General features: G+C 43.5%; 1 protein-coding gene across 1 annotated transcript in view; it reads right to left on the minus strand.

Moving 5' to 3' along the window:
- Window positions 1–8377: 8377 nt before the first annotated feature.
- atg7 (ATG7 autophagy related 7 homolog (S. cerevisiae)) overlaps window positions 8378–13966 on the minus strand; it is a 185727-nt gene continuing 180138 nt past the window's right edge. The window contains exon 18 of the mRNA XM_063068172.1: window positions 8378–9310. Coding sequence (XP_062924242.1) covers window positions 9278–9310 — 33 coding nt within the window. The 3' untranslated portion in view covers window positions 8378–9277. The remainder of the gene's footprint in view (window positions 9311–13966) is intronic.

Raw genomic sequence — 13966 nt, forward strand, 5'->3', positions numbered from 1 at the left:
AAATGTCTCTAATGGCAGGAAGAGAGACCCAGATGATCTGCTGCAGGGTCTTGCGATCTGAGATGGTGCAATTTCCGAACCAGGCAGTGATGCAGCTGCTCAGGATGCTCTCAATACAACCTCTGTAGAATGTGGTGAGGATGCGGGGTGGGAGATGGACTTTTCTCAGCCTTCGCAGGAAGTAGAGACGCTGCTGGGCTTTCTTTGCTATGGAGCTGGTGTTGAGGGACCAGGTGAGATTCTCCGCCAGGTGAACACCAAGAAATTTGGTGCTGTTAATGATCTCTACGGAGGAGTCATCGATGTTCAGCGGAGAGTGGTCGCTCCGTGTCCTCCTGAAGTCAACAACCATCTCTTTTGTTTTGTTCACATTCAGAGACAGGTTGTTGGCTCTGCACCAGTCCGTTAGCCGCTGCACCTCCCCTCTGTATGCTGACTCGTCGTTTTTGCTGGAGACCCACCATGGTCGTGTCATCGGTGAACTTGATGATGTGGTTCGAGCTGTGTGTTGCAGCACAGTCGTGGGTCAGCAGAGTGAACAGCAGTGGACTGAGCACACAGCCCTGGGGGGTCCCTGTGCTCACTGTGATGGTGTTGGAGATGCTGCTCCCGATCCGGACTGACTTTGATCTGGTGGGTCTCTGAGATAATGTCCAGTGTGAGTGTCCGTGAATTCATCCTGTACTGACACACACCTGCAGGGCAAGAAATACACTCCACCACAATAGGAGGCAGATCTCTACCTGTTTTTCTATATCTTATTTATGGGAGGCGGAGGTAGGATAACAGATGGAAAAAGAAACAGGGAAAACATAAAAATGGGATTAAAACACAGACACAGACACACACACACGGCTGGTACTGTACACGCAATGCCCAGATCCAAAATATAGCCAGTACCCTGTAGGGCTTTTCCCCTCAGGGCCAGAGCAGTAAAGAAACTTGCTCTCATTCCGGATAATCTGGTTAAAAAAATCAGAGAGCAGGAAGGGCCTCTGTCGTCTGTACACGCAGCTGAGAGTTGACAGAACATGAGCAGTGATGAAAGATACTGTAAATAGAGACATTCTAGTTGTAAACTGGAACAGGGAGATGCAGGTGAGGTTACAAAGGAGGCCCAGTTATAAATGGGAATGTAAACATGTTTGTGGATAATTTGACACACAGTTGTGTTCTATTGACATAATAGAACACGGTCACGATCAGAGACGAGGCCTGATAGTTGAGCAGAGTATTTTCACAAGTTGTGGCGAATGTGGCTGCTCTTTTCTTCCCCTTGTTCGGTCATGCCAGGTGATTACAACTGGTTGTAATCTAGGCTGCACTCTCAATCAGTCAGCCTGATAATCTCATATAAAACCAAAAAGTGCTGGAAACATTCGATAGGTCATTCAGAGAGCATCCAAGGGAATGATCCAAGAGAGAGGAGAGAAACCAAGATGATGTTTTGGATCAACATCCTTTCAAATTGAAGAAGCTGATAGCAGGAAGCATGGTATCATAGAGATCAGTACAACTGCTTTACAGCTCCACCTGTGAGAAACTGTTCTACGGCTCACCTGTGAGGGTGCGCAGACGAAGCGGCTATCTGTGGTTGTGATGGGTGTTTCCTCCCTAGGCACAGCTCTTGGGGCGTCAGAGATCTGTGCCCGCTTGAAGTCCCGGATGAGCGACTTGTCCAGGGTGTCATGGGCCAGAACCCAAGGAAGTTCCTCAGGGCCATTTGGCTCCCAATCCATAAGATACCGGACCCTGCTCTACACCTGGTGGGATGCACAGAATAGACCAGGGGCCCATCCACCTGTCAGGGAGGAGGGAGAGGGGAGGTGACTGGATCAGGGGGGTGGTAGTCATCAGCTTGAGCTGGAAAACAAGGAACACTGGATGAATCCTCATTGATGAAGGTAGGGGCAATCTATATGAGACCTTGTTGGTTTCCCATTACGAACGGTCTCATGTAGCATGGGGCCGACTTGTGGCCCCCAACTTCCAAGTAGAGATCCCCAGGCAGACTTTCTCCCCTGGCCTGAGAGTCCTCACCTGTCAGCAGAGCTGATCAGCCTGCCAGGTGTGTTGTTTCCAAACATGCAGTAGAGAAGCCCTGGCCCATCTCCATGCGTGCTTGTAGTACCGGACCAACTGTTCTGCAGCAGGAACTGTCAGTCTTCTGGTCAGGGAAGAGCAGTCGCTGGAATCTCTTTTGGCATTCAAAGGGGTGCCAGTGGAGGATATTATGGGCAATCTTTGCTAAACCAGTTGGAAGCTCTAGGATGTGGGGTTGGAAGAGACAAGGTAATGCAGTTTTGTTTCCAGTATCTGATTCACTCTCTCAGTCTGGCCATTAGATTAGGGGTGAAAACCAGATGAGATACTGGCTGTGGCTCCCACAAGAGAACAGAAGGCTTTCCAAAATTGGGACGTGAGCTGTGGTCTTCAATCGGACACTATATCCTGAGGGAAGCCATACAGCCTGAACACCTGCTAAACCATGAGGCTAGAAGTCTCACAAGCCGATGGAAGTTTAGGGACAGCAGTGGTGGGCAGCCTTGGAGAATCGATTCTCAACCATCAGAATGGTAGTGTTTCTATCGGGTGGGGGCAGACCAGTGTTGAAATCCACTGAGAGTTGAGACCAGGGGCCGTGAGGCATAGGCAGCAGTCAGAGCAGACTTGCAGTGAGCTGGCATGATGTTTTGCTCTGGGCATAAGTGGGACGGGCAAAGATGAAGTGTGGGCATCCTGGATCCCGGGGAGGACTAGTACTGGGTAAGATGTCAATGGTGCAGTCATATGACTGGTGTGGAGGCAGAGAGGTGGCTTTCTTAATGAAGACCTCAAGAAGGCCAGCATTTTCAGCCGGAATGCCAGACAAGTCCACACTAACAGTTAGCACAGGAGGGGATATGCTGACAGGGCTTAAACTGGACCCAGACAGGTAGGTAGACGTGTCAGTTCCCACTCTTGGAGTGCCTTTCGAGACCGGTTGATCCTTGGGTTGTGTTGAGGTAGCCAGGGAAGGCTGAGCACCAGAGGCAGTTCGGGCAAATCACCCTCCTAGCACAAGTTGGAAGGGTTTTGTGGGAAGGTGGATATTGCTGGTGCCCAGAGGCCTTGACATTGATATTCTCTCTCAAATGTTGAGCCAGATCGTTCCAACTTTGAGCCGGAGACATATCCATGAGGTTCCCTGCTGCACCCAAGTCAGAATCAGAATCAGGTTTAATATCACCAGCATATGTCATGGAATTTGTCGTCTTTCTGGCGGCAGTACAATGCGATACATAATAAAAAAAAAGTGAATTACTAAATATTAAATAGTTAAATCAACTAAGTAGTGCAACAATAAAAATTAAGGAAGTAGTGAGGTGGTGTTCATTGGGTTCAATGTCCATTCAGAAATTGGATGGCAGAGGGGAAGAAGCTGTTCCTGAATCATTGAGCGTGTGTTTTCAGGCGCCTGTGCCTCCTTTCTGATGGTTGCAATGAGAACAAGGCATGACCTGGGTGATGGGGGTGCTTAATGATGGATGCTGCATTTTTGAGGTAGCGCTCCTTGAAGATGTTCTGGATACTATGGAGCCTAGTGCCCATGATGGAGCTGACTAAGTTTACAACTCTCTGAAGCTTATTTGGATCCTGTGCATTAGCACCACCCCATACCAGATGGCAATGCAGCCCATTAAAATGCTCTACACGGTATCTCTGTAGAAATTTGCGAATGTCTTTGGTGACGTACCAAATCTCCTCAAACTTCTAATGAAATATAGCTTCTTTGTAGCTGCATTGATATGTCAGGCTCAGGAGAGATCCTCAGAGATATTGCCACCCAGGAACTTGGAATTGCAGTTCTGATCCATGAGGACTGGTGTGCATTCCCTCATCTTACCCTTTTTGAAGTCCACAATCAGCTCTTTGGGGTTACTGACACTGAATGCAAAATTCACACTCAACTAGCTGATATACTTCACTCCTCTATGCCCTCTCATCACCATCTGAAATTCTGCCAACAATAGTTGTGTCATCAGCAGACTTATAGATGGCTTTTTTGCTGTGCCTAGCCACACAGTCATGGATGTAGAGAGAGAAGTGCAGTCCCTGAAGTGCACCCAGTGTTGATTGTCAGTGAGGTGGAGATGCTATTTCCAATCTGCCCAGATTGTAGTCTTCCGAGTAGTCAGTGTGAAATCCAGTTCTAGAGGGAGGTACAGAGGCCCAGGCTTTGGAGCTTTTTGATCAGAACTGTAGGAATGATTGTGTTAAACTCTGAGCTGTAGTTAATAAACAACATAGGTACTTGTATTGTCCAGGTGATCCAAACCTGCGAAAGAGCAAATGAGATTGCATCTGCTGTAGACCTACTGTAGAGATAGGCAAATTGCAGTGGGTTCAGGTCCTTGCTGAGCCAGCTGTTGATTCTAGCCATAACCAACTTCTCAAAGCATTTAATCACTGTAGATGTGAGTGCTACTGGATCAGTCATTAAGACAGAGCCTCTTCTTGGGCACTGGGATAATTGTTCTTTTTGAAGCAGATGGGAACCTCCAACTGTAGCAAGGAGAAATTGAAAATGACTGAAAGAGATTGAGTCAATAAATGTACAAAGTTCATGTGTCTGGGATCCTCATGAGGAAGCTAGGAGCATTGCTTGATTTGCAGACGATGCGTGCAAAGAGAATCGACCCGTCAGAATACCCCTTCCAGCTGACACATAACCTCTTTTACTGGGCGCTTGGGACTATGGATCGCCACAGTAGATTCAGGAACCTGTTCTCCTGCTTTGAACTCATTCCTCCTGACATAGGAACATGCGCCCCGCCTGCACTAGCTCCACCACGGATTGGTTACTGGGTGGTGCGGGAAAGGGTGAGGACAGATGGTGATCCAAAGAGTAGGAACCTTGGAGCATCCATTCTTCGTGCCACTCAGTTGCCCAGTTGTCAATTCAAACGTTCAGATTTATCACGTCATCCACACTATCTTTTGCGCTGCAAACTCTTGCCAAGCCCGAGCTCAGCCCACGCTGGAAAGCAGTGATGAGGATCTTTCGTTCCACCCCATCTCAACTGCAAGAGTGCGTAACTTTACTGCATAGTCCTTCACTATCTCTTTCGCTTAGCGGAGGTCCGGGAGTTGGTAGGCTGCCCCCTGCTCCCATAATGGAAGATCAAACATTCTCTCGAACTCAGCCACAAATTATTGGAAAGACTGGCCTCTAGGGGAACCCTGTTCTCATAGAGTGTTGAACAGGCTGAGTGGAGTATCCATCTAAGAGGTTTCACCATATACACATTTACATGCTTCGTCACTGAACCAATCAGGCTGGGTTTGAAAAGTCAGCTTGCACTGGGTAATAACATTCTTGCAGCCATCAGGGTCACTGGAGTGGTGAAGGAATACTTATTTCTGGAACAGCTGTGGATATGATAGGGCATTAGTGGTTGGGGTTGCTGAAACTGTTGAAGAGGAGGATCTGATAGATGCTTGGAGTGCGACTGACGTGGCTAGAGGCTGCTGAATTGTGTCAGCAGGAGCAGTAATCTTTGCCGCCCGATTCGGGTTGTCTGCAGTGAGCTGCTAAACTGCTGCTGTGAGGACTGATACCTGTTCTTCCAGCTGGTACTGGGCATGCCGGTCTGAAAGTAGCTGTCAAACTATGAGAAGCGTCGGTTAAGCCCACTTCTACTGATTCCAGCTTCTCCTCACGAACCTCAGTCTGGATCGGGCTTGTTGTTCTGAAAGTAGCAGTCGTCCTCCTACTGTCACTGCTCCCAACGCAACTTCAACTGACTGCAGTTTCTCACCTGTCTGGCCAATAAGTATCAGGGCCAAGGTCAGCTGTCCTCCCTCTAGGTCCATTTTCTTGTTGGTAAAGACTTGCTAACACAAGTTCGCAGTTATGACACAAGTGCAGAAGCAGAAACATAGAAGTGGATGAACTCTTCACTGATTTTTAATAAGAATTGTGAAGAATTAAAGAAAAAAACAATAAAAACTAAGCCACTAAAGCTAATGCCAACACTATGGCTAGGAAGTGGTAACTTAATGCTAATTGTCCTTCACAGCATCGATCGAAATGGTAGTCTTCTTTCCCAGACAAGGTCGAAGGTCAGCAGGGAGCATAGACATTGTGCTTTTGGCCAAGTCTCAACGAGAGAGAAAGGGAGCTAAATACCATCACAATAAAACACTAATTGGCTGGCACATGCATGCAAGTGAGCATGATCACTGAAATCATTTTGTGGACCGCACACAAGGGTGCACAGATGGCAGAATCCGTGGTTGTTGCAGATACGATTCCAAACCCTGTGGTACTTTCTCTTTACTAGGGCTCCTTGATATCACACTTGGCCAAATTCCTATTAAGGCCAGCTGGTCTCATCTCATCTCTGGAATTTAGCACTTGGTCCATGTGATGAGTTCTGGAATTGAGAAGAACTGTAAAAACCAAACTGGACATCACAAGTGTTGACCATGGTTTTCCAAAAAAGTGGAAAAGGCATGCTTAGAGTTAACACACTTCTCTTAATGGCTGTCTCTATCAATGTTAACAGAGAAAACAAAATCAATTCCAACAGCTCTTTGTTTCTGTTGATAACTGATTACAATATTAAATATTGACAAGATGTCTGATTGGACAAATCGTGACAGCACCCTGAGGTATTTAGAACAGTAGCAGTAAGCAGACATTGCCTGAATGCATTTCATCAGTCTTAACGTTTTAGCTATCTATGTTAATTCAGCTCCCTTACTCTATTGTTGTAGAGCAATCCGACACTCCTATTATTGTCAACAATTACCATGTAGACCCCAAAAGGCCCATATCCTTGACATGGTTTGGAAGCATGCACGCTTCGATGATTCAGTGAACTATGTTGGGTTTTATGCTTTGGCTCTTGGTCGGGTCGCGCATGCCAAACAGGTGAAAATGTAGAGGCCAGATTAAGAGTGGTCTACCGGTCCTCCAAGATCAGGGGTTCAGCTCAGGGCTAACAACCCTGACTGGTAAAACAGAATTGTTATGGAAACACCAATGAGGAAAACCTTCAATGCTGCCCTAAATGCCAGCAGTGTTATGGGCAGTAAGCAAAGTTACCACGTAAATAATCACTTCCGCTCAAGATGGCGCCTGCAAACAACGCTCCTTCGGTTGACATCTGGATAGATCATGAAACTATAAATATTACTACTTTTATGTTTGTTTTCATCTTGGATGTGATTCTGGAACTGTTGAGCCCATGATTTGCTGCTTGGCGATCATTTGGGTGCTCCAGTACTCTGTAGTGTCCCAGAGGATTCGGGAGACTGAGGCAGCGTGTGTGATCTTCATGCCAAGAAGGCTGCGGGACGTTGTTCAACGCCAATTCGCCGATTAAAATGATGAGGGAGATTGAAGCATCGAGGCGAGTATGGAGGGTGAGTACCAGCTGCCTGTCTTTTTATCACTCTGCTACGGAGAGGGAAAGGACTGCCACTGTGTCTGCAGAGTGCTGCCCAGGTTTCCTGTGTTTTGGATGTGGACTTGGACTATAGATTTTCTTTTTCAGCCTTATGGTTTTTTTATATTCCATGTTTTTTGCCTGATCTTGTTTTTTTGTGTGAGGAGAGGGATTTGGGGGTTGATGTGCCGGTTCAGTTTTGTTTCTTTTTTTGTGTGGGAGGAGGGATTGGGGGGGGGCGTTGATGTGCCTGCTTTGTTTTTTTTTGTGTGGGAGGAGGGATTGGGGGGGGTTGATGTGCCTGCTTTGTTTTTTTTTGTGCGGGAGGAGGGATTTGGGGGCTGATGTGTGTGTTCTGTTTTTGTTTTTTTTTGTGTGGGGGGAGGGGGTTGATGATTGTGCTGCCTTTCTTTTCTTGGTTTCATGGCTACCCAGAGAAGAAGGATTTCAAGTTGTATATTTTGATAATAAATTAACCTCTGGAATGTTAAAGCAAAAATCCAAATCTTCTGTTTCTCCCACCCTCACCCTGAAGGTTCAAGGTTAATTTATTATCAAAGTATATGTACAATATACAACTCTGAAATTTATCTTCTCCAGACAGCCACGAAACAAAGAAAACCACAGAAGCCGTTCAAAGATAAACGTCAACCCCCCCGCCACGCACGAACAAATCGCACAAATGGCAATAGGAACATCAAACCTCAAACCTCGCCTCACACAAAAAACAAATTGTGCAAACGGCAACAAGAATATCAAACCCCAAACCCCTCCTCGTGCAAAAATCAAACGAATCGTGCAAATGGCAACAAGAAAGAACGGGCGGTAACACAGAATACAAAACAAAACTGAGAGTCCAAATGAACTACAGTCTAATCCATAAATCGTAGACCTAGAACAACGAATTGCAAATAAAAGAAAACACAAATTTTGTACGTTAATTAATGTTTCAGGACAAGACTTAACTTTATTGTCGGTATGTTAGTGGACTGGTAATTCAACAAACAAACAGCTTTATTCAAATGCCCACAAAGGGAACTTGACCAGATGGTATCAGCCTGCTGGTTTTTATTTTTGTCTTCATGCAGCATAAATTATAAAGGAGTGAAACAACAGTTGAATGTACAAACAAATACAGGCTCATGTTTAATACCTATGACATCACCCAGTATTAATTATGCAGTAGGTAGTAAGTATTGCATGCAGATTTTCCCAGCATGCACACATGTAGAGGATTCAGGGTTAAAAGATGTCAAGACAGCACCAAAAAAATTATTAATGCAAATGAAACCAACAGTTTAGCAATAAACTGTTCATATCCAGTTAAAATTCATTATCACAAAGACTATTGGCTTGCAATGACCAATTTAAAAAATATACATCTACTTTGGGGAAAACAGTTGAGAATCAGAAATGTTTATATTCAAAAAACGAATTGGAATCTCAGCAAATGTTCAGGTCCCAGGTTAGAAGCATGGATCACCACACCAACACTAGGCTGTCAATACATAGAATGAGTTTGAATATATTTGGAACAATGTTCAAGATCAAAGGTTATTGCTTTTATTGCTAAAGCTTTGATAATGACCTCTGGCTGGTGTTCTGGCTGAAAGCACTATGAACATTCAGCCATTTTCAATTCCAAAAAGAGATGAGGAGATAAAATTTACTTATTGCGGACAAAATGCTTCTTAATTAAGACGTATGCCCCAATGGAACAAGAGTTTGCTCGATCTGATCCAGAGTGGCCGTTATTGCACTTTAGAACTACACTCTGGGACTGGTTCTTCATTCTGCCGGTAAACATCAAACATCATCCTTTGGGAACCAGCAGACAGTTTTCAGAAGCTTTCATCGTCACTCATATCCCATATCTGGAAGAAGAAAGAAATTTACCTTGAATGTGAGTAGAAGAACATGATTGTACTGTTGTGCAGTTCTGAATAGAAAAAAAAGGAAATCCAACACACCGAGCCATAGACTATATATGTCAATCATTAAGCAGATGTTTACATTAATACTGTCAACACACACAAAATGCTGGTGAACGCAGCAGGCCAGGCAGCATCTATAGAAAGAGGTACAGTCGACGTTTCGGGCCGAGACCCTTCGTCAGGACTAACTGAAAGAAGAGATAGTAAGTGATTTGAAAGTGGGAGGGGGAGGGGGAGATCCGAGATGATAGGAGAAGACAGGAGGGGGAGGAATGGAGCCAAGAGCTGGACAGTTGATTGGCAAGAAGGTACAAGGCTGGAGAAGGTAGAGGATCATGGGACGGGAGGCCTAGGGAGAGAGAAAGGGGGAGGGGAGCATCAGAGGAAGATATAGTGAGAGGGACAGAGGGAGAAAAAAAGAGAGAAAGAAAGGGGAATAAATAAGTAAGTAAGTAAGTAAGTAAGGGATGGGGTAATAAGGGGAGAAGGGCCATTAACGGAAGTTCGAGAAGTCAGTGTTCATGCCATCAGGTTGGAGGCTACCCAGACGGAATATAAGGTCTTGTTCCCCCAATCTGAGTGTGGCTTCATCTTGACAGTAGAGCAGGCCATGGATGGACATATCAGAACTTTCCCACATTCCCATCAACTTTCCAAGAGGCTACCTTTTACCTACACGCAAAGTCCAATATACCAGCTGGAGCAACAGTACACAGAATTAATCATCCCAGAGCTCCCAATTTCACTTGAAATGACATCTAACTAGAATTTATATTTTAATCATCTGTTCATCATTAGAATTGAAGTAATTCACCAGATCAACCACTTCCATTCCAATTGTTAACCTCTACATCTCCTGTCCTTTTTGCTTCTAAACAATCATCAGGGTTACGATGACTTGTTTGCACTCGAGTTCTGTGGGTTGCGAGGCAAGATTAATAGACTGTGCCAGAGGTGGTGCTTGATGGGTCAGGCAGGAGAGTTGTTCGAAATGTACTATACCTCTATGGCTGTTGTCCCAAGCATCCCTGATGCTTTTTCTCCATTTTAAATGGTTTGAACGGGGTTACAAGTCAGGAATTTATTAGTCGGAGAGTCTGTAACATCTTCCCCCGCCCCACCCAAAGAGACTTTGAGAATGTTCTTAAAGTATTTTCTCAGCTCTCCTGGAAGTCTTCAAGAGTGATGGAGTTCAGAATGATTTTTTGTTAGCCTGATGTTGTGCATGTGGTCCATCTGCTAGGGCTGGTTGAGTATGATGGGAGCTTTAATGCTGGTGATGTTGGCCTGGCAAAAGATGCAGGAAAGCTGAAGACTCAGCATTTGCCTGAACAGCTTGTCATATATACATTCTCTGATATTAGGAATCTGTTCAACATTTCTTCTGCATCTTTCCTGGCTTTGGATATGTGGCCAATGGCCTGAGTTAAAAACAGTACCTTAGATGCTCTTATGATCTAATGACGGGAATGATTTGACAATGGCTAACTCTGTCCACCGTGGGTGGCGAGGTGGAGATATGTCTCTACCAAAGAATGTGTAAGGCGCTCCTTCCCTCTGCTAGCCTGCAAGTCACCCTTGGACAAGGTGTAGCCCTTGCTTCACCCTCCAGTCAGGGTCACATGAAGCCATGGGAGCAGGAGGTAGATGGTCCTATGAGCAACCAGTGCATATCACAAGTCAAGGTTATGTGACCTCTAACACCAAGCAATCTTTGACGAGTATTTATAATGGCTGATGTCGCCCCTTTTCTAAAGACACTGGCCAGAAGAAGGCAGTGGCAAACCACTTCTGTAGAAAAATTTGCCGAGAACCATTATAGTCACGAGACCATGATCACCCATGTCATATGACATGGCACATAATGATGGTGATGATGAATCTGTCCACCACTCTAGGAAAGTAACCTAGTTTCATTTTGCTTAGTTCCCTGCAAGGACTGAGCGTGGGGAGTTCAGACACACACTAAAGACAAGAATGGTCAGGATGGAAAACAGATTCTTCCCTCAGTTCAGGCATTTGAACTCCCTGACAAACCACAGTTGAAGTGTCACCAGATAATTTGTATTGTACCCTTCAGTACTTAGTTTATGCACTTTACTTTGTTCAAAGGTTCAAATGTTCATTTTATTATTCAAATATGTATGTAGTATAGAGCTCTGTGACTTGTCTTCTCCAGATAGCCATGAAACAAAGAAAACCCCCTTCCCACACAAAAACTAACAGATCACCCACATGTAAACCGGTAGCAAGAACATCAAACCCCCAACCCCCTCTCTCACACATAAAAAAACTAGCAACTTGCCCACACAGAAAAACAGCAACAGGGACATTAAACCCCAACACATAACCCCTTCCCTCATACAAAAAAATTAACATATTGCCCACTTGGAAAACGGCAACAAAAGCATCCAACCCCAAACCCCCAACATGCTAATCGGCAATAAGAAAGAAAACACAGAAATCTGAAAGAGACCAATATGAACTACAGTCCACTCCAACAATCACATAAATCTCAGAATTTTGATAACGTTCTCTGACAGAATCGAGGAGAGCGACCACTTGGACACAGTGGCCTTTCAAGGAGAGTGACCGCTCAAACACAGGGTGTGGCCTTCCGAGGAGAGCGATCGCTCGAATGCTCACTCTCCTCCACATTTTCCCTGGTGCTTCAATCTTCCTTGATGCTTTAATCGGCGAGAAATGGAGTCGATCATGGTCTTTGAGCGCCTCAAGGCAGCTAGTGCTTGCACTCCTCTCCTGGAATTTTCTCGGGGCAGAAGAAGCGCTAAGTCACGCAATCAAACTTCAAACTGCAAGTCACAGGCTCCAACAGTTCCCGAAACACATTTAAGATAAAAAGAAGATGTAGAAGATGTAGAAAAAGGGAAATGATCACTTCCGTAGGCCATCTGGAAGATGACATCCGAGGAACCGTAGTTCGCTAGCATCATCTTGACAGAAAGCTATCTATGCATAATTCATTTGTAGATTTAATTCTTACTTTCTTAAGTTATTGTGTGTTATATATACTACTGTGCTTTACACCCTGGTCTGGAGAAACGTTGTCACATTTGACAGAATACATGTTTATAGTTAAATGACAATCAACTTGACTTGACATCACTTCCCAATAACATCTCTGATTAAGTTGATGGCAATGAATAGATAATGTCTGGCATAATTCTTGCAGTGTGTTAAATCTTACATATCACTTTACTAAATTTAAAGCTACTTCACAATTACACATTAATCCCAGTCTCTCAGTATTTGTAAAGTTGCTTCTTGACAACTCCCCATTCTTTAGTATCGTTTGGAAATTTAACTAGCATGCTTTATCTCCCACTGAAGTGCTGTCTAGAACTTAGTACCACCCATTCATTTGGTAATAGTTGTTTTGTCTTTCTTTTTAAATCTTTTTATTGAGTAAGTATACAAAAAAGGTAAGCCATATAAACATTAATACAATGTTAAAGTACAATAAAATTCCAAAAGATAACAATACCAAAAAGAAAATACTACAAACAATGTAATTTAAGCATAAGAAACCAAGATAACATAATAGTATACTAGATTTTATATATATCAATGGAAAAAAAAAGAAAAAAGAAAAAAAAAAACCCCCCAAAAAAAAACCCACCGTGCAACTACCTAAAAGCAAAGCAAAGCAATGGGCTAACTTGAAACCAAACAGAGTTAAACTTAAAATCACGTCCTCAATCCCGACCTCCATTAAAACAGTGAAAAAAAAACAAGAAGGGTAAATATTACATTAAATGAAAATATCGAATAAAAGGTCCCCAAATCTGTTCAAATTTAAATGAAGAATCATAAAGGTTACTTCTAATTTTCTCCAGATTCAAACATAAAATCGTCTGAGAAAACCAAAAAAAGGTAGTTGGAGCATTAAGCTCTTTCCAATGTTGTAAAATACATCTTTTCGCCATTAAAGTAAGAAATGCAATCATTCTACGGGCTGAAGGGGAAAGATTACTAGAAATTTTAGGTAATCCAAAGATAGCAGTAATAGGGTGAGGAGAGATATCTATATTTAATACCTTAGAAATAATATTGAAAATATCTCTCCAAAAAGTTTCCAAAGTAGGGCAAGACCAAAACATATGAGTTAAAGAGGCTATCTGCCCCGAACATCTATCACAGAAAGGATTAATATGCGAGTAAAAACGCGCTAACTTATCTTTGGACATATGTGCTCTATGAACCACTTTAAATTGAATTAGGGAATGTTTAGCACAAATAGAGGAAGTATTAACTAATTGTAAAATCTGCCCCCAATCATCCACAGAAATGGTAAGCCCCAATTCCTGTTCCCAATCTACCCTAATCTTATCAAATGGAGCTTTCCTAAGTTTCATAATAATATTATAAATCATAGCCGATGCACCTTTCTGACATGGATTAAGGTTAATTATCGAATCTAAAATATATATAGGAGGAAGCATTGGAAAGGAAGAAAGTATAGTACTTAGGAAATTTCTAACTTGTAAATATCTAAAAAAATGTATTCTTGATAAGTTATATTTATTAGATAATTGTTCAAAAGACATAAGGGAACCATCTAAAAATAAATCCAAA

This window comes from Mobula hypostoma, chromosome 15 (genome assembly GCF_963921235.1).
Source record: "Mobula hypostoma chromosome 15, sMobHyp1.1, whole genome shotgun sequence".
In the NCBI taxonomy this organism is placed as follows: Eukaryota; Metazoa; Chordata; class Chondrichthyes; order Myliobatiformes; family Myliobatidae; genus Mobula; species Mobula hypostoma.